At 45.7% G+C, this 21,045-nt stretch overlaps 1 protein-coding gene across 3 annotated transcripts in view; it reads right to left on the reverse strand.

Annotated features, from left to right (window-relative positions):
- TTLL11 (tubulin tyrosine ligase like11) overlaps window positions 1–21,045 on the reverse strand; it is a 148,802-nt gene that overhangs the window by 83,024 nt on the left and 44,733 nt on the right. For all 3 annotated transcript variants that reach the window (XM_015570647.1, XM_015570646.1, XM_015570648.1), the window contains 2 exons: window positions 19,615–19,710; window positions 18,746–18,861 (listed from right to left, as the gene is read on the reverse strand). In XM_015570647.1, the coding sequence (XP_015426133.1) occupies window positions 18,746–18,861; window positions 19,615–19,710 (212 nt within the window). The remainder of the gene's footprint in view (window positions 1–18,745; window positions 18,862–19,614; window positions 19,711–21,045) is intronic.

Raw genomic sequence — 21,045 nt, forward strand, 5'->3', positions numbered from 1 at the left:
GGAGCCGCCTGTTGAGGAAGCATAGGAGAGACTAACAGAAGTGACCCACCCTCTGTGATCTGGGGTTCCAGCGGCTCTGAGCCGCATTCTTCCCTCACAGCATGGCTCCTCACCAGCACGGCTCCATAGCTATAAGCCTAGATGTGCTGGCCAGTGCTTTTAGGGGTTGAAGAAAGAAGATTGTAAATGGAAAAGGAATAAAGGAAACCACTGCTTACTGAGTGCCTATTTTTACAACCAGGCATGAGCCAGACAGATATGAGCTTTCATGTATGGTACCAGCACTGACATTTATTGAATAACTATTACATGTCAAGCCCTATCCCCGGCCCTTAGGTACATTATCTCATTTAATCCTCTAGAGCAGTGGTTCTCAACCTTCTGGCCCTTTAAATACAGTTCCTCATGTTGTGACCCAACCATAAAATTATTTTTGTTGCTACTTCATAACTGTAATGTTGCTACTGTTATGAATCATAATGTAAATATCTGATATGCAGGATGGTCTTAGGCGACCCCTGTGAAAGGGTCCTTCGACCGCCAAAGGGGTCGTGACCCACAGGTTGAGAACTGCTGCTCTAGAGCCTTGTGAAGCAGCTACCATTACCCCCATATTGCAAATGAGAAAATTGAGGCGAGGATATAATAGTTGCCAAGGAAAGGGTTGCTCTGTTGGTTCATGACAAATGACTGTGACATGGAAGCCACAATGACACACACGAGCCTCCTCCAGCCTTTGAGAGTTTGCCATCAAGGTTCCTCCCAAGGAAGAGACCAAGGCACTGGAATGATCCAAACCTGCTCCCAAACTGGACTCTGCCCAGGTCAGTGGGCAGACTTTGTAAGAGTAAAATGCAGATAATAAGACCTCCTAGGGCTGTGGTACAAACTAGCCAAGAAAATAGCTGGCCGCGGTAACACTGGACAAGGGTGATGTTGCAGATGACGACAGAGGACAAAGAGGCGGCAGAGAGAAAACACAACCACATCCCACCCCCATTTCTCTTCCTCTCTCCCTCTCCCTCTCTCTCTCTCATCCTTCAACTCTCCTTCCCTCTCTCTCTCCCTCCCTCTCTTCTTCTTCTCCCTCTCCCTTCCTCCCTCTCCCCCCCTTTCAAGGGTGCCTCTGGCAAATGGAGCTGTCCCTTGAAGCCTGACAGCTGAGTATCGGCTTGTGAACATGCCAGGCCTGTGTCAAATTCCCACTAATGATTTTTCAGCATAAATTAAATGGAGTGAATACTTTCTAATGGCCGCTACAGAATTACACGACAGCTTTCAGGAGAGTCTACAAAAATAGCTGGAATCAGAGGAATGGTCATGCTGATGCATGGAAGTTTCTCATTAATTTAATTTCTTCCTTCCTTCTGGCTTGTGGACCTTCTGTGCAAAAAGCTGATAGAAAAGAGATGCGCACAAGCCACGGGGTACCCCCAGCCTATTTAAATAAGCTACATCGGGGGCACTAACAGTGTTGCATAGCAAGTAGGATGTGACATTATATTACATTAATCCCACCACCAGGCATAGCAATACTTCTTCAGTTATAGAAATTGTGTAACTTACAAAGAACATTTCTATCGTATCGAATTTGACTTTCTCTGCTTTACTGAGCATTTGTCATGTGCCTGGCATTCTATGGATGATCTCGCGCGTTCCCAACGCCTGATTGCGACTGCTGTTTCACAGGTGAGGCTTAGCCAGGCGGAGGCCTTCATCGGGGATCACACTCCGTAAGTGGAGACTAGGATTTGAACCCGGGTCTATCAGGCTCCAAAGCTTCTCCTTTTAACTCCTGCACATCTGCTTCCTGTGAGGTGAGTGTGGCTGTTTTGGGGGAAGGCACTGTTTCCCGATCCTTGATTTTTCATCCAGGGTCAGGACCCACTTAGGAGAATATTTTGGGCTTTTTTTTGCCCCACCCTCGCTCTACCCTTGAGGAAATAAAATGTCTTTTTTTATGAGCTTGGAGGGAGGAAATGGGTGAAAATGCTCAGCCCTTCTTCTCTTCCTCTTCTGCTGTGCACCAGACCTGGCTCCGGATCCCACAGTCCTGCCGGGAGTGGGGGAAGCGCTGCTGCCTGCAGGAGTCTCTCTGGGTTCATCACCTGGAGGCTCATTTGCCCACAGACGGAGGACATTCTCCAGCATCGCCATTTCCACAATGGAGGTATATTTGGGCCCTTCTCCTCTGTAGTCCTGCATCTTATTCTCCAGTAATTCACAATGTAGGTGGGAGAAGGGGGCTGCGGATTGGGCCTCCTTCAGAGAGTGTCCATTCCGATCCCCACTGCACAGATAAACCTCGAGGCAGGCATGGCTCTTTCTTAAAGAAGAGAGAGCTTAAACATCAGCAAATACGTGATAAGTGGCCCCAAACATTCTTACCCTATAGGAACCTAATTCCTTGAGTTCAGATTAGGACACATAGTTTAAGGAGGAGAAAAATGGGAGAGTTCAGGGACAGCGTCAAAACAACTCAAATGTAAAACAAACTAAAAGATAAAGCACAACTTCAAATGACTGCATCCTAAATCAAGCCGAGTGCAGGGGCGTACCCTACCCACCCTGAGATCTTAATCTGAAAGCAATTTTCCCAATTACTAAGAAGGAGCCAAGAACCAGTTTATGCAGATCACTCTCCCTCCTACACCCCCCCACACAAGCCAACAACAAACCTTATGGGGGTAAAACCAAGCTAAAAGAACTGAGCCATCTATAATTTGCAACTCCTGAGATTTGCCTGCTGCCAGAGTTCTCCCAAAATGCCTACTAAATAACAAGCCCGAGATTGATCACTATTCCTACCAATACAGAATGTCTGAACAGAAAGGGCTCTCAGCAGTCCAGCCCACGGCCCTCCGTGAGGAGATGGAGCCCAGGTGATGGAGCTGGGCAGAAGAGCCACGCGAATTAGCTTCACACCCACCGGTCCCAGCGCAGTGCCTGGCCTACAGCATGTGGGAGTGAAGCAAGCCAGCGGCAGAGCCAAGACTAGGACTCAGGTCTCCCACAGCAGCGTTCCTTCCTTTTCTTATATTGTGTTGCCTGTAGTGATACCGACCTGTCTGTTTCTCTGACCTCATGCTTCCAAACTATTACCCTATGACAGGCCAAGCGAACAGGCTTCCAAGACCAGAGGAAAGATTTCCGGCAAATAATTGGTAGAGTAAGTGCTGAGATTCAAACCATGGGAGATGCTGGACCACATGTGCAATAGCTAAGCACAGAGACAAGCACCACTCCATCCCCTGGTTACAAGCACCAGTTCGCCAATTTCAAAGATGCTAGCAATGAACTTGGGCAGAGAATAAATGCAAAGCGTCATGATGTCACCCTCATGAAGCACTAAGATTATTAAAAAAGTGGCCTACTGTATCAGAACTATTTTTAGAAGCACAATCCTGTTTCTCTTCTTCAGACTAATTAACGTTCGTGACCAGGACTAGAGTGTTCTGAATGCCGTGGAGAGGCAACTCATTCGGGTGGGAAGCAGGAGGCCGGACGGCGAGAGCTGTCAGAAGCACGTCCAGTGTGAACGCGCACACTGCAGATGAAGAACACAACTTCCAATTAAGCCTGCCGCAAATACCTGGCACCTACTACCTGGAGGTTTAAAGCAACTGGCAAAATGTGCAGAGTCTAAGGGTTTTTAAGGGATAAAATCTTCTTTAAAAAATTTTTCATCTCTCTCTTTTTAAAGGGAATAAATCACATGCACTTAGGGGCTCCCAGCATTTTCCCCACCATAGCTGACTCTAGAGATGAACAAACCACAGCCTGAAGTGTGGGGGCTTGTCCAAAGTCAAATGCCGAGGTGGCTGTGGGGCTGACATTCATCCCAGGACCCTGACTTCTAGCCTAGGGCATCTTCCCTGGTCAGAGCTGCCTTTCCATGGATAGACCGTAACCCGTGGTGCAACAGAGGAGCTCTTGAAAATCTACAAAACCCGTTTTTAATTTGAGGCACAAACTGAGCAAATGTTTTGCATGAGGGATTATTTTCATTAAAATATTAACATGAGCATCATTCATTTACTTCAACCTTACTAAACTTTACTAAGCTGTCAATTTGCTCATATAAATTCCCATTGGATCAAATATCTTTAAAAATAAAACATATTTTTGCATGGTGGAAACTGCATATCTAATGTGTCCAGCAATAAGAATTATGATGATATTGATAATAGTAATAGTAATTACCACTTATTGAACTCCTGTGTGCTCAGCACTGTGAGAAGCACTTTGTATAATCACAGGAAGAATTTTAATTATAAAGTATCTACTACTTATTAAAAAGTTAGCATGTCTAGTCATTATGCTATGCATTTAAGTACTTTAATTCATGTAATGATCACAACAATCCTAAGCAGTTATTACTATTATCACATTTTATAGATGAAGAAACAGAGACTTAGAGAAGTTAAGTACCTGCCCCGCCCAACACTGAACAAGTAGAAAAGTCAAGATTCAAACCCATTGAATTCTAGAACCTTTTGTCTTTTCCATTACACGGTGCTACATGCTCATTTATAAAAAGTACTGGTTCAAGTTCCATTTCCAGCGAGGGTATTTATGAAGGTGAGGATGAACGAAATGGTGCTAAGATGACCTGTTCCCTGTAAATGCCTTGTCTGTGGTTTGGAACAAAGTAACCCCGCTACCAAATTCCCTGAAGAAAAATATTGCTCACAGCATCGGGTAATCAGATGATGCTGAAATGGAAACTGGTTCAGAACTACAGTGAAATTTGGGAGTAAAATACAATTTGCCTGTTGTTCATTTTTAAATATTCATAACAAGAACACATTCCCATTTTCAGCAATTAAATGGCTAAAATCTGCAACCTGATGTATTTACTGATCATAAACACTGCATTCCTAGAAGGACCTACGTTCAAATTAGCAACCCCGCAAGCTGTCATTCCAGCGGAAAACCAAACAAATGAGACAGAAATGTTGCTGTTGCCTAGAGAAAAAATTTTCTCCACCACTTGTTCTGTTGTAGAGAAAGGCTGAGTCAAAATTAAGGATGCGTCAAGGACTTTGCCTGCAAACCAGCTAGAAGAGACGGAAATATCTACAACATTTCCCCTCATTAGAAGAAGTGTGTTGTAAGGGTTCGGTTGTGCCTTAAAGGTTAGATTTTACAATCACTTAATATTTCACTTGTCTTAAGAAACTCGCACAGAAAGGCAGGAAAAGGAAACACATTCACAGGAACGTGAATTTATGAAGCGGCCCTGTGTTTTCAGTTCTGTGGTCATATGCAGCATATGAGTAGAATTATAGAAAACTGGGGCATCTTGTTCTTTGTGTTATTGACAAACCGTCTCCAGTGCCTCCTTCACCAGGGGCATTGGACATCTCTTTCGCATAAGGATGAGTCCTGACAATCCCAGTGAGAGCTCAGTGCCAAGCTCCCCAGGGCCCAAGGGGCTGGGTACTCAAGTGGTTTGGAACAAAGGACCGGGGGCTGGCAGGCAAGTGGTTCTCAGTGCCATGTTGTGCCTGGACCAGCAGCATCCTTATCACCTGGGACCATGTTAGACATGCAAACAAATCGAAACTGTGGGTGGTACTCAGCAATCTGGGTTTAGCAACGACACCCCCTCCCCCACCCCGGTGATTCTAACCCCCCTCTAAAGTTTGGGAGCTGTCCCTCTACAGTCTGCACAGCCTCTTCTGTCGGCCCCTCCTTAGCTGCAGGCTCTAAGACCCTACTAGTATATCCAAGGACTCTGCCTCCATCCAGCCCAGGGCCTGTGCTGGCCTCAGCAGGGGTAAGTTAGCAGATGCCAAAGAACCCGTTGAAGGGGCTTTGCGGTGGTCTTGCTGACTCAGACCCAGAGTGTGATGCCAGCTGTGCCATCTGGCCGCCATGCTGGCTGTGCTTAGAGGACTGCAGTTCCATCTGAAACTCCAGGCTAGACAGCTGAGGCCTGGTCCTTGCCACTTTCTCCCCAACCCCAGCTCCAGCCCCACTCCCGGGGGAGCCTCCTGTGCTCTCAGATCTCCCTCCCATTGTCTGGACAGCCCAGAATCAGGAGGCTCCCTGATTCCGCCCACAGACTCTAAGGGCAACACCCTGCCCATGCAGTTCCGCCACCGTCTTGGAAATAAAATCCCTGATCTAGATTACAGTTTGGCTGCTGGCTCTGTCCCGCCCCATCCCAGCTCCCTGCTCTCTCCCCACTTCCTGGCTTTGTCCCTTTCCTCTCAGCCTGCTCATGCCCAGCATACCCAAGATAACTGAGCACCACTTGAGAATCTTGCAGAAAATTCTTGTCTACGTAGACTTGGCTACCAGCCCCTGCCTGGGGTTCTGCACTGAAAGAGTCCTGCTTCAGCCCAAGTCTGGCAGCCCCCCCTCCCATGGACCAAGCAGCCCTGGAGGCTAAGGGACATGCCCACACGACGACTGTGTCCCATGCTCTCTGGGCACCCAGTACCCTGTAAGTCCCCTCCTCAATGGCTGGAGTCCATCTTCCTAAGGAGAAATGGTGCTTCAGGTCTACCCCCCACGCCCCTGCCCCCCGACCCAATACCTGAGGAGCAGTGCCCACCGGGTTAGGTGTGTGAACTGGGGAACCTCCCCACCCTATGCAGTGGTGGATGGTGTTGGGAGTGGGGAGAGAATGAGGGCTGGCAGGAGGCTGGGACCTCAATGTGTGCTCTTCTCAGGCCCCACAGATGCGAGGGGCAGGCCTGCACATGCAACCTGGTGACAATTAAACCAGATGACAGATGTCATGACACTAATAGGAACTCAAGAGACACTGTGGAGTTAGCGCACCTGGTGGTCTGCTTTGGTCCCCTGCTGGATGCTCACAGCCCACCTGCACCTTTATCCCGCCATGCGGGTGAGGAAACTGGGACTCGGGGAGGTTAGGTGACTGGCCCACCATCTCAGGACCAGGAACTGAACCCGTGTCTGTTTGATTCCAGAGCTGGCGCACCTTCCCTACATGTGGCCATTTAGTTTCGTCTTAAATACTTCCAGCTACGTGAACTCACTACTCCTTTGATCCAATCTGTAATATTTCAGGCAAAGTAACTTGCTTTTTTCTCCTTTCTTTGAGCTTAAATCTCTCTGCAAATTTCAGCCATGTTTCCTTGTTCTGCCCATTGGAGGCTGCAGAGCTTTATCCCCTCCTCACACAACAACCTTTCAAACTAAAAATGGCAAAAATCCTCTGGGGTCTTTTATTCTCCTCACCTTTTCCTCCTAGTGGAGGATGTCCAGCCCACTTTCTAATCGGGCCTCTGAGGACAGATTCCAGTCACTGTCCCTCACAGCACCTCAGAGAGGTCATGGCGGCACAAGTACAACCTATCAGAGGCCTCGGCTAGATTTGCACACGTGGGTAAACGTTCCCATTGTTGGCAATGTCCTCTCCTAAACCCCAAGCCTGTGGCTGTCACGCGTCCTTGCCTGTAAAATGGGAATAATGACTCCACCTGCCTCGTGTGCATCGCTGGATGAGTATGATTCTAGGTCACTGGCTGTGAAATGACTCCCTGAGCTGCAGAGCACTGTACAGCTGTGGGGTGACCATGGCAATGATGCTAATGCGCAGAAGAGGAGGCTGATCGGGGAAGCCCCCCGAAGCAGGTGCAGCAGAGAAACCCTCCCCACCTGCGCCAAGAGCTTAGTTCCTCCATCACTCCTCTTGCCAGGACACAGGGCCAGGTGCTTGTGAAGGACGCCGAGGCACCCGCACAGCTCTGAGAGCCTAAAACTACATTAAAACAGCATGATGATAAGCAAAAGGTGCCTAGAGTGCGGGATGGTTCTGTGCCCAGCAAGCGGGTGAGCCCATGAGCATGCTGCCCAGAGTCAATGCTGGGAAGAGCTGAAGAATCTGCCAGAAAGAGGGGCAGAGTCAGGATCTCCACCTAGACCTCCTCAGTTCACTCCACTTCGCCAGTTTCCCCTAGATGCCTGGATGACATGGTGTCTGCTTTGCCCAGGTGAATGCCTTGATCTACTTTAGGAAACATTTATTCCCATAATGGGACTCCCCCTTCTTCCTGCCCCCCTGGCTCATATACCCAACTAACTAGTAGACCACGTGGAAGTCTCCAATCCGGCATCGTGCTCTCCCTCCCCCCACAAAGCTGCTCCCTGGCACCAACAGCACCCAGCTGTTAAACCAGTCCCTTCCCTGACTCTTCCTCTACCCTCATCTCTCACATCCAATTCATCATCAAGTCCTATCACTCATCCTCCTAAATACCTCTTGAAGGTGATGTCTCTCTCCATCCCTGCCATCTAATGCACACAACCACCATCTCTCAAAACTCTTTGCTGCCCCCACACACATCCTCGCTTCGCTCCAGCTTGGTTTTCATGCTACAGCCAAAGTGATCTTTTTAAAACACAAATCTCATCTTGCCTTGCTATTTAAAATGTGTCAATTGCTTTTAGGATGAAAAAAGCTAAATTCCTGGCCTGACCCTCCCTGCTTACTCTCTACCATCCTACCAGTCTGGACTGCTTTCCTTTACCTGTAAAATTGTGATAGGTCACTCATACCTGAAGTGTAGAAAATAGACTAACAGTTATGCAGCTGTCCCAGGTAGGCACCAGAGCAGAGCCAGGATCCCAACTGCCCATATGCTTCCGCAGGGTACATCTGCCTCTCCCCAGCCCTGCCTAAAAGTCACCGCCGTAAACTCTCTGATCATTCATTGTTCTTGCTTTTCTTCATACTTTCGCCATTACGGTTGCATCTCCATAAAATAAAGTTTAGTGTAGCCTGTTCTGAGTTTTATTTCATTGGAACCATGCTGTAGCTATTCTTCCATGACCTGCCTCTTCTGCTCAACACTAATATCAGCACAAGGAGCTACAGTTTGTGCATTTCTATTGGCATACAGTATTCCAGTGAGTGAATGCCCATGATGCATGTATTTTTCTGTTGATGGACAGTTAGATTGTTTCCAGCTCAGAGCTTTTGTGAACCACCCCATTAGAGTTTTTTCTGTGCCTTGAGGTCCCATGTCTATCTTGCCTTGTGGCTCTCAGGAGGACTTGTTTTCCCTGCCTAGCCCCCTCTCACTGTCTCCGCCCTTCCCTCGCTGCTGGTGCTGCCACTGCATCCTGACCTCGCCACCAGCACAAGGCCCACAACACTCATTCCTTCGCGCATGCAGGCCGGCACTCACTCAGGCACGTGCTAGCAGGTCCTCCAGGCTGACCCCGGGGCTGCAGAGGCATGGAGTCTGGAGGAAGAAAGCCATCCTCTCTAAGCAAGTGGAGACACCCACCTTGACAGGAAATGCACACCCTGAAGCCCATCCCCAGCTGGACAGGGAGTGCTGCTGATTCTCACTGTGATGAGCTCGCAGCTCGGACGAGCTAGGGGTGGATCCTTCTGTGCTGAACTGTGCAGATTCCACCCTCTTCCCACCCTCACATTAGCCTCTGTGGTGAGAGTTGCCAGCCTCTGTGATGCTGCTTAAAGGGAAGAGGGGAAAAAAAGGAAACTGTGTAACAAGAAAAGGAAAGAAAGCAGCTGGAGAATAATTTGGTGTGATAACCAAGAGCTTTCAAATGATCACTAAGACTGGCTTTAATTTTTATCTTTCTTTCCTTTTAATCTAGCAGATAATTAGCGGGAAAGCAAACCCGTCCCCACAGCCAAAGATGAACCTGTCACTGTTGGGGCTCCCTTCCCACTGACTTCACTAGCTCTTCCCTCGCATTCTTTTTTCCTTAAAACAAAAAGCTGCCAGGTTGTATACATTTTTTCATTTAATTAAATGCATTCAGATGGGACATTTCCCATGGCAAAGGCTCTTAGGAGTAACATTTTCCCCTTCCTCCAGTTTAAGAACTCCTCATTGCTCTGCGGGTTTAAAACATCCCACTGCAAACTCCCTTTTATGGATGAAGGAACCAAAGCTCAGAGAAGGGAGCAAACCGTACCATTTACAGCTGTAATGGCAGTGCCAGGATTCACCATGAGGCCTCTGACTCTGGGGCCCCTTCTCTAAGTCACTCTGCTCACCCCTGTGCACTAAAAACCCGGGCGGATCTCCAAGCCTACTTCCCAGGGGCTCTCTCCATCCTAAGACAACATTCAAATTGCACACAGAGCTTTAAGCACAAGATGCTGGACATAAATGAAGCATCACCAACACGGAGACAGACTCTGCCCCAGCCACTGATGAAAATGATGTTTAGAGTTGTTAATCAAAAGGGAAAATTACTGTCTCACACACACACACACACACACACACACACGTACACACAATGGAAAGAAACTAAAACAGCATAAAAAATTATATAGCATGGCCCCAACTCTAAAACAATATAGAGAGAAGAAAAATTTACTGTTTTTATGAACTAAAGCATTAATCAAGTTTAAGTCTGGAGGTTGAATTTGCTGGAGACTTTATTTCATGCTATACACTTTTCAACATTTCTACAATAAGCACATATGATTTTTCTATGAGAAAAAAAAGATGTAGTAAGAAGTGTATAACAGAGAAGCACCTGTCCTCTCCACCCCAAAGCACCCGAAAGAAAGCATGGTTGGTGGTCTCGGCCGGCCATGGACCTCCTCAACCCTGCTAATCCCTTGGCCCAGCTTCCTGCCTCCATCCTTCCTCCCTCAAACTTACACTTTCTCGCCAAACCAAGTTCAAGCGAATGCAACCTCTTACCACCTCCAAGAAGCCTGCCATGATTACTCCAAGCCAGCTATTAGGTTGAACATATGAAAACTGCCATTCTTGTAGATCCAAGGAAAGGTCTAATATTGGTGACATCATATGGTCAGACTTACTTCTTGGCTCACCCTGCCCTTTTCTGAACTTCGGAATGTTGCCAGCCTGGGAGGCACACTGCACACAAAAATAATTTTCTGTCTGGTACTGTTCTCTTTTGTCTCATGCATAGATCCTGCTTTAAGTTGGTGTTCTCTGCACACTAGCTTATGTTTTATTCATTCTGGTTTTGAAGGTTATTGAAAATGAAATGGCCACAGAACTTCCTCTCATAAGAGATAATCAATCAGGCACAGGCACTTCCTCATGTTCAGTGCTTGCAGATAAAGAGATGAGTCCGTGCCCCAAAGTTTACAGGGAAGGCGGGAACCCGACCAGGTAATGATAACACCTCATGGACACACATCTCTCTGATGGGCTAAATACCTTCACAAACATTCTCTCTCGAGGCAAGAGTAAGACAGACCCGGCTTTATGTCTCCATCTGTTGCTCCTAAGTAGTGAGGTCTTGGGTGTGTCACTCAGCCTCTCCAAGTCTCAGTGTTCTCACTTACTAGTATAAACTGAGCAGTGATGGCACCGGCTGCATGCAGCTGTCGTGAGGCCGAACTGGGGGTGAGTGGACACATTATTGTGCTGTGCACGGTAAGCACTCCAGAAACAACTGATGAAAGAGACAGAGGGGCAGCCCTCACCTCCACTGTTTCTCTGATGAAAAAACCAAGCTCAGCGAAGTATAGTGACTAGCCTGAGGTCAAGTAGAATTGGTACCAAATCCTTGGTATCCTGAGCGCAGACCACACCACCTCCTTCCCAACGCCAGCTCCTGGCTGAAATCACAGACACTTCAGGCTCACTGGAGCAAGGCGTAAGGAAGTTTCCAAGCGCATTTGCTATCCCTTTACTACCTGGAGTGGCTCTGGAAGGGCTGCCGCAGGATTCCGCACTGCACTTCCCCAGACGGGGACGGACCAGCCTTATGCTTGTCCGCTGTCCCATTTGCTCCCTGTGGACAGACGGGCTCGGCTCCTGTCTAATGGTTTCTGAAAAGACACTCACATCAGCTCAGGAAATTCCACCTTTCCCATAAGCCTCAGAAATAGTTCCCGCTCAACTAACTTCATGCAAAAGAGCTCATGCTGGTTACTTCTCACTTACTTCTTCCACATTTTTCCATGGAAGAGAGTTGTCTGGTGTTATGTCTTGCACACAACATAATGCACCTATCAGCAGTCATGTCCTGTCTGCTCTCACTAAAACGTGCATGCACATTTTTCTAGTTTGCTGACTGCCATTTAAAACGTGAGAGCTTGCGAGGTTCGGAGGAGGGCACAGCGTATCTGAAGCCAGGACACCCAACCTTGGGCAAAGTGCTTCAGTTCCCTGTAGCCTCTGATGATAACAAGACTATTGGGTTCTTAACTTTTTGAAATTATGCTGAATTTCTGGCCTTTTCTCTAGGAAAAACACACATAAACACAATTTTGTGTAGTTTTGGGGTTCACGGACACCCTTAAATCCTTCCTGTACTCCTGATTAGAAACAAACTCTGGTTTCCTTAGCTTGACATTCAAGGCATCACCTCTGGCCTCTGGGTCTCCATCCCCCTTTCCAGGAGTCCCTCCTCTCTACTAATCCACTTCATACACTGTCTTTCCAACTGACTCAAATTCCCAGTTTCCCCCAATAGAGCCCTGTGCCTGGTCTCCTTCACCAGGGATGGCCTTCCATCCATTTTCATGCTTCCAATTCTATGTGTCCTTTAAATCCATCTCTAGTGCCACCTCCTCTTTGTCAGTTTTTTATTTTTTTTTAATTTTTTAACTCTTCAGAAAACAATCTTTTCCTACATTTTCCTCCCTTGGCATTTTGTCACACTTTCCACATCATAGAGATTTATGTGTGAGTCTTGCCTCCTCAACTGGCCTATGAGCTAATTCACTTCTATAGTCTTCTCCCTGCCATACAGTAGGTGCTCAATAAAAACTCTAAATAACCAATGCCTGTTTCTCTAATGCACACATGGTATAACTGAAATGCACATGGATATGCAAATATTTATCTCCCAGTGTACTAGATTCTTGACTTAGGAGAAATATTCAAAGATGCTTGGGGTCTTGCCACAAAGGAATCCTTAGGAATCAACAAAACCCAAGAATTTCACCAAAATTTCAGCTGTGCACACATGGACAAGCCATTCTCCTGAAAAAAAGTGTTTCCAGAAGAACGCTCTCTGATAAGAAAGGTGATGTTCGACATGTATGAAGGTATATTTAGTTGAGATAGTTTAGAAACCTCTCTTCTAGTGTGTAGGGGATTTCAGTGGGACATACTGCCAATTTAAGGGCAGAGGTCTGGGCTCGGAGGACCTCTGATTAATGTGCTCTCAACAATCCTCTCCAGGACAGGACAGAATTACCATCCTCCTCGGGTGAGCTGGATCTGAAACAAGACAATGGATGAAAGGACGTTCCTGGTGGAAGAAATGAGCCACCAGGCATAGAACAGAGCCACCAAGAGATTCCTTGATCTCTGTTCTCTTAGAATGTCTCGCCTCGCCTAGATTCCATGTGGAATGGGCCTCAGGTGGGGATTCACCGAATATGTTGGTTCTCAACATGGCATAGGGCCCATCCTTGGAGTCAAAGCAAGAAGTGGAGCCTGAGCTCCCAGTGAAGCTCTCAGAGGACAACCCTCTCTGCATCAGGGCAAAAGCTGCCCTGCAGGCTGAGCCCTGCCTGTGTAATAAGCCTGGTTGTTACGGTGACAGGAGGTAAATGAAACTGGGAGAGAAGGGGGAAACGTTACTGTGGGAAAGGGGCCTCTGTGCCTTATATAAGGCAGGTTCCAAAAATACACTTTTGAATAGGAGACAAGCAGTGTATACCCAGCTCCCAGGCACTGCATGGCATCGTGATAGCAAGAAAATTCCCCCAGAGTCTTCCAAGCCTATCTCTGGCTTCATTTTTATTACTCTGGGGTCCTAACTTATTATGATTCCTGAGAAAGGAATCTGGTTACCAGAAATATCTACATTCCAGAAAAGGAGCAAAATATGAGTAAAATGGCTCCTTCAGGGGGTAAACTGATCTCCCCAAAATTAATCAATTGATGGCATCATCTTGTTTTTAAAATAATCAGGGAATGCAATTTATTCACTTCTACTTCTGATCGAATTATAAAAATATTTTTTTTCAAGCTACCCAAATACCTTTTAATAAGGGGGGGTGGTGAGGGGGGGGGAGAAATTTTCTGTTGATTTTCCTGATTTCCCTCCCTTACTTTATGAGCTTAGCTTTGAATTGAAGTAGAAGCTGAAGGTCAATGGAGCATTGTAGCAAAGCGAAGAGAACCCTGGGTAGAAGTCAGAGGACCCACAGCTCATCTGCTCTGCCTCTAACCAGCTTTATGATTTGGGGCAAGTACTAACCTCCTTCTTAGTTTCATCTTGTACGATTCAGAACCACTATACACACAATTCTGTTAGGCTGCCCCATAGTTGGTGACGTAGCTGTCACCGTAAGCATAACTATAAAGTCTGACTGGCCACCTGGTGACCTGAAGAACTCGAGTTTGTCTAAGGCTCTCCCCCATGTGTCATTTCATATGATGACCATGACAATCCAGTCCAGGAAATGCCATGATCCCATCTTATAGACAAGATCAGAGAACAAAGCCACTTGGCCAAGCTCCTGGAGCAATGATTGGAGATTGAGGACATCACCCCAGACCTGATGGATGCCATGTCCAGCGACTTGTGGACACTGCTCCTCTGTCAGGGATGCTTAGGAGGAAGATTCCTGAACCAGGAAGTTGACTGGCATGATGGTTTCTAAGGTCCCTTCCAATTCTAATAGTCTGTGCTTCCATCCATAAAATAAGGGGGTTAGATTAAACCAAAGGTTTTAAAAACTTCTTGTAGCAAAAAAGCTTCTTTCCCTTCAAATGAAATCTATGGTAGAATGCCAAAATAGAAAACATATCATTCTGGTTGAAAAAGAGATGGCTTCCACCAAATGCCCATCAAGTGACAAATAAATATAAAATGTGGTCTATCCAAATAATGGAATATTATCTATTTATATTTTTTATTTATATAAAAGCCCACACGACTGGCCGACCAGCCAGTAGCTATGATGCGCACTGACCACCAGGGGGCAGACACTCAATGCAGGAGCAGAAACCAAGGCATGGAAATATGGAACAGACTGATGAATCTCAGAGGGAAGCGGGAGGGCAGGAAGAGATTAACCAAAGATCTTATATGCATATGTGCATGGATTCATCCACTGGTAGGATCCCTCGGCCTGGCCCGTGCCCTCTCGCAGTCCAGGACCCCTCGCTCCTACTGTCTTCCTGCTCGCTGCTCCTTAGCACTGCTGTGGAGGCGGGAGAGGCTCTTGCCACGGCCACTAGGCTCACCAGCCATGACCCTGGCATCTGGCTGAGCTGCACTCCCCCTGTGGGAGCGCACTGACCACCAGGGGACAGTTCCTGCATTGAGCGTCTGCCCCCTGGTGGTCAGTGTGCATCATAGTGACCAGTCGTTCTGGTAGTTCCACTGTAACAGGTTGCTTAGGCTTTTATTATATAGATGTTATCACAGTTCCAAATAGTTCTCATATGACAGTGATTTTATTCCTAACCCAACAAATAAATATGCCTGGGCCTGTTACATCTTGCTATTTGGAAACAGACGTTTCCATTGGCAACCAGCATTAATGCCAAAGTGACCTAGTAGCTTCAGTTTTAGGATATATTATTGGTTTTAAACTCAAAATTCTACTTTTAATATACAGAAAAGATAACAGGAAATAAGCATTATTTTTTGTGTTTTTTAAAAATGTTTTAGTAAATAACTTTATTGTTGGGTAGTAAACGAAGCATTATTAAGGGCCTACTATATATTACAAATTTTGCACATTGTTTCATTTAAATGTTATTATCTCCATTTTATAGAAAAGTATACTGAGGCTCAAAACTGCTTTGCAACATCCCCACAGTCAAAATTTGAATCTTAGTCTCTCTAGATCAGCCGTGGGCAAACTACGGCCCGCGGGCCGGATCTGGCCTGTTTGAAATGACTAAAACTAAAAAAAAAAAAAAAAAAAAAAAAAAAGACCGTACCCTTTTATGTAATGATGTTTACTTTGAATTTATATTAGTTCACACAAACACTCCATCCATGCTTTTGGTCCAGTTTAAGAACCCATTGTGGCCCTCGAGTCAAAAAGTTTGCCCACCTCTGCTCTAGATCAAGAAAAAGCTCTTTCAACTATGCCAAAGGATATCAGCAAGTTCTCGCCCTGGAGAAGGCATGAGGACTGATTGCAGTGCCGCCACGAACATGACTGCAGTGTACAGGCCCCTGAGGGTGTGAAGATGCATGATGCACAGACGCATGCATACCAGGCCCTTCTAATGCCCCCTCTGCGTCTTCTCAGAGGAATTTAGAGATTTGAGCAGTTCAGGCAACTATCTCCCTTTTGCCTTCAGTCTGTGCAGAAAAATGAAGACCCACCTCAGAAGTCTTGCTGACAAAATGACTTAAGAAGGAGCTACTGAGGGACAACTTTTGCTAGCAAGTTGAAGAGAAAGGCTAGCATACCCTTTGTTTTCAAGGGTTTAGGTCACATCCTATGCAAACGCAAAAGCTCTGCCTTCTAAAGGTAACTTCCAGCTGAGAAGTCTATGTGACATCATTTCCTACAGTTGGAGTAACATGGTCTCAGATGTGGACACGGGTGATTCAGTGCAACCCTGTGCCTTTTTTGTGGCTATAAACATGGTGCTTTTCCAAGCTATTCTAAACATTTCTACACAAAGGAGTGGAGATGAATTTCAGCCTTTTTCTCTGCCTGGAAAAGTTATCAAAATGATCATAATAATCTCTTGTGTAGAAGTACACCTCACAAATTACAAAGTGTTTTCATGAACAATCATTGCTGTTTTTTAAAGATGAAATTAAGGGATATATAAATAAATAATCACATTTAGCTATTAACATATAGCCTTAATATTGTAGGTAAGGAAAGGGTGAGATGAAAGAATTTTTATATTAGAATTGAAGTCAGGTTCTTGAAGTTCAAACTGCTCCTGGTTATCAATTAAAAGAAAAGTCAATGCTTTTTAAATTAAAGATGAAGTGCTGCCACTTATGACTTAATAAGTTGTAAATGCCTTTCCCATCCTTCCTAATGGCTCTGTGTCCCACTGCTATTAAAAATCACATCCACAGCTCACGTGAGCTATGCCGAATGCCAGGTGTAGGAGGTAAAGCAAACAACTTAGAACAAGAAAAAGAAAGCAAATCACGTTCAGATCCACTTAATGCAAAAATGATTTTGGTGGCAGAGTTTGAGAGGGCTGGGGCCACACAATGGCCTTTGAACTTGTACCCACCGAAGGAACCAGAATCCTAATGTATCAATCAAGGTCACCTTTAAAAAGCTTGTACCACCATGCCACCAAAATCTCACCACAGTCTTTCAAGACCTAATCTCTACTGGTGAGATCAATAACCATTAGATACTCATCATAGGTTTTCGAGAAATGAGTTGTATTGCAATTAATCTAACCAAGCTGCATTAATCTGCCGCTTTTCTTTAAAGACGGCTAAAGAACGCAGCTGCAAGCATGCACACATGGACATTGTCTGGCTGCCGTAGTGTTTGAGTTGCTCCGAGGACTTGGCAGACCTGCCACGCTGTCACTTTAAATGTCTAATGGGTGAAAGCCACATCTGGCAGGCTCGGCCCATGCAAATGAGAGGTGACTGTCCTTGGCTGAGTCTTGCCAACAATGACAGTGTGCACCTCACACGGTGACGTGCACAGTAGAGGGGAACTCAGTCAAGCAGGCACCACCCAGCCTGACTCAGAGTATGTATGACAAACACTCCATCAGAGTGACATTTCCTGCAGGGCAGTGGTGCCAACCATGGCTGCATGGTAGAGTCGCCTAGGGAACCTCAAAAATGTCTGGCTAGGCTTCCCGCCCCGGCTAGTGAAAATCAACATCTGTAGAAGGGGGGAGGGGGCGCCTTGCACTGGTGTCTCTGAAAGCTCTCCAGATGATTTGAGAATGCAGCCAAGGGGAGGGCAGTACTGCAGGGTGGTTCTAACAGTATTTGAGCTTGAGCCCAGTTGGTGAGGGGCTGCAGTCCAGGAACCTGCAAAACACCACTTGCTTAGGGAAGTCAGCATTCCTCACAGCCTTGAACCATAGCTGACAAGCGCTTTACTTGTCTGGGAGCATTTGGGTCGATCTCATTTGTCGGGGATACGTGGAATGCTATTTGAAATGCCTGTCTTTGATTTTTCTGCCTAAAACCACCACAGTGATATTTACTCAACCCTTATTTTGTGGAAGCCAGGAATTTAGGGAAAGCAAAACAAACAAAATACCCAAGTGAAATGTCATTCATTTCAGGGGTGATTCCATGGGAGGGGGGCATGCTTTCACCAACATCCCAATATGACGTTCACTGGGTAGGTGGGACTGACAGGAACTATAACTGTTGTGAATATTATAGAAGCACCAGAAGGCAATAAATTGACTCTGCAAATGCTGACATGAAAAGTTTATACTGCAGAGAGTGCAGCCATCGTGAAGAAAATAAAAAGGAAGCAATCTTTACTCACCATGTCCATGGTACCTATGGGCCCTCTTTTGATTTGTTTTACTCTCTCCCTCTGCTTGAGGATTTCAAAGAGGAGCACCACGTGAACAGTGGTGGGCAAGAGGAGACCCTGTCACTAGGGGGAAGTGGGCTTTTAGTGAGACTTTCAGATTCAGATAACAACTAGCTAGAAACTCATGGGCAAGTCTCCATCTCCCGAGTCACCATGTTTGGAGCCTGATATTCATAAATGAAAAAATGATTCATTTGATTATTTCATATGTAAATCTCACTAATGACGTTAACATGTTCCAAGAACTTAACTTACCTGCTGCATAGGGCATGGGGAGCAGTGTTGATAGAAATAGATGATACAAAAAGCACTTACTGGTTCTCTCTTTTCTTCCTCAGTGGGTCCATGAGGCGCAGGGTGTCTCTGATCACGGCCACTTTCACCTCCTCATCGACAAGGCTGGGGACATTTTCAAACACCCCTGGAGAAAGCTTGAACGGTAAGAATTCCATGTTACAGTGGAGAGACTCAGGGATTCAGTATCAAGTGGCTGTCAGTACCCAGTGGTTGAGTTTGCTTATGTTAACTAGACAAGAATATTTTAAAGGCTCCCTGTATATGACCTTAAAAAAATGTCAGTTTCCTCTTACAAATTAATAAAATGCATGAGGAGGAAAAATAGTAGTATATTTTTTGATTATTACAATTATACATGCTCACTGTAGAAAATTTAGAGATATCGAAAGGAGTTAAGAAAATTAAAAGAATCCACATAATCCCCCTAAAACCTATTACTAGTATTTGGTGTATTTCCTTCCAGTCTTTTTAATACCTTTTTTGGGGGGGGGCGGCGGGGGAGGAATATAACCACTGTTAAATGTACTATTTATCTTAGTGATTCAAGCATGTCGACATGGCTAAATCATATTCATAGAATTTCAATTAGTTCATCTCCCGAGGCTAATTAGTTCATGTCAAAACTGATGGAAAGGCTCAGCTGCTTCTACATTTCCAGATCTTAAAAATGGGAAGAACAGCATGCTGGGAAATTTCCACAGATCGGATAGGTCTTACATTAATAGTCTATGTTCAGAGCTCAATAAAACTGGAGTTATTTAGACTCGAACAGAACTTTGCTGTGCATATTTGGGAATGCTGAATCTTGTTTAGCCAAGTGAGTAATATGAGAGCAGAAACATCCAGCTGTACAGCAATATATTCAATGAGATACTCAAAAGACTTACTTCTTGCTCATGTTCAATTCTCATGCTGGGATTTGCATTAACTTCAAGTAGTATAGGCTTCAGATTTTTCATTAGAAGAATGTCAAAGCCTAAAATCTGCACAGGATAAAAATAATTCAGAATTACTCCCTCTAGCTGCAATTTCTTTTCAGGAATTGGGGTTGGTGTAAAGGTCAGTAAAGTGAAAATAAATTGAAATGTGGCCCCCAACGTGGGCCTTGACCCTGGCTTCTCTTGTCCGCAGCCCCTCTTCCTCTGGGCATACTTGTCAAGCCAAATGGACGACAGAACATTTTATAGGAGCCTTGATAATGGGATGAGTTCCCACAGTGCATTGCAGCACTATCACCATCATCTGAAGTGCTACCGATGATGACCTCTTTCTTCTTTAACAGGTTTTTCATTATGTTAAGGATCAGTAGTAGTCCATCAACTTCCCCCTCTCCTTTTGTTCTCCTCTATTAAGTTGCTTCTTAGCTAGATCTCTGAAAACTCAAGGCTACCTTTGTTAACCTTGGGTGTATATCAGTATCATTTAAGGACCCCTTTCACAACCACTGTGCATCCCCAATCCACACCTCTGAGTCAGGATCTTCCAGAGTGGAACGCAGGCAAATGTATTTTGAATAACAAATTCCCCTGATGATTCTGATATACCATCTTAGCTAATCAGAAGGGAATCTTTATTAAGCAGTTACTAGGCACCAGTAACTTCATCATCTCATTTAATCCACGTGACAGTGTATTTGAGGTAGAGATTATACTCTCCATGAAGCAGAAACTGAGTCTCAGAAAGGCCAATGGATTTACCCAAGACTGCCTCCCTAGTAAGTGACAGAGCTGAATTTCACACCCAACCAGGACAGGCTACATAATTTGTGGGACCCAATGCAAGAAGAAAACACAAAGCTCCTTGTTCAAAAAGTATTAACAATGTCACAATAGTGAGAACAGAGCACGAAACCAGGCACGGAGCCCTTCTGACCATGGGGCACTGGGTGATTGCGCAGATCACATGCTCACGAACCTGGCCCACACCCAGAGCTAACTCCAAAAGCTAACCATTTGTTGGCCATCTGCCCTTGAACCCAGCAGGCTGACTTGGTGAGGCTTTCTCCTCTTCTAGCCTCTTTCTATTCCTTACAAGCCCTCAGCCAGCCGTGCATCTGCCTGAAACAACCCTTCACCTAGATAATTCCTCCTCATCCTTGAGATCACAGGTCCTAATTAGATTCAGACTCAGACAGTGAGGATGTCAGGCTCTTAAGAGACCTCTCATTATCCTACCAGAGGTGATAAGATAGAAAGCTTATAACATAATTGATGCAATCCCAAAGTTTCAAAAAATAATGTGGAGAATAAAGGAGAGAAAAGAAAAAGATATAGCTGCACCCTCCTCTGTAGACTCAAGAAGACGGGGGGGGGGGGGGG

The sequence above is a fragment of the Myotis davidii genome, unplaced genomic scaffold, assembly GCF_000327345.1.
Source record: "Myotis davidii unplaced genomic scaffold, ASM32734v1 scaffold964, whole genome shotgun sequence".
Lineage (NCBI taxonomy): Eukaryota > Metazoa > Chordata > Mammalia > Chiroptera > Vespertilionidae > Myotis > Myotis davidii.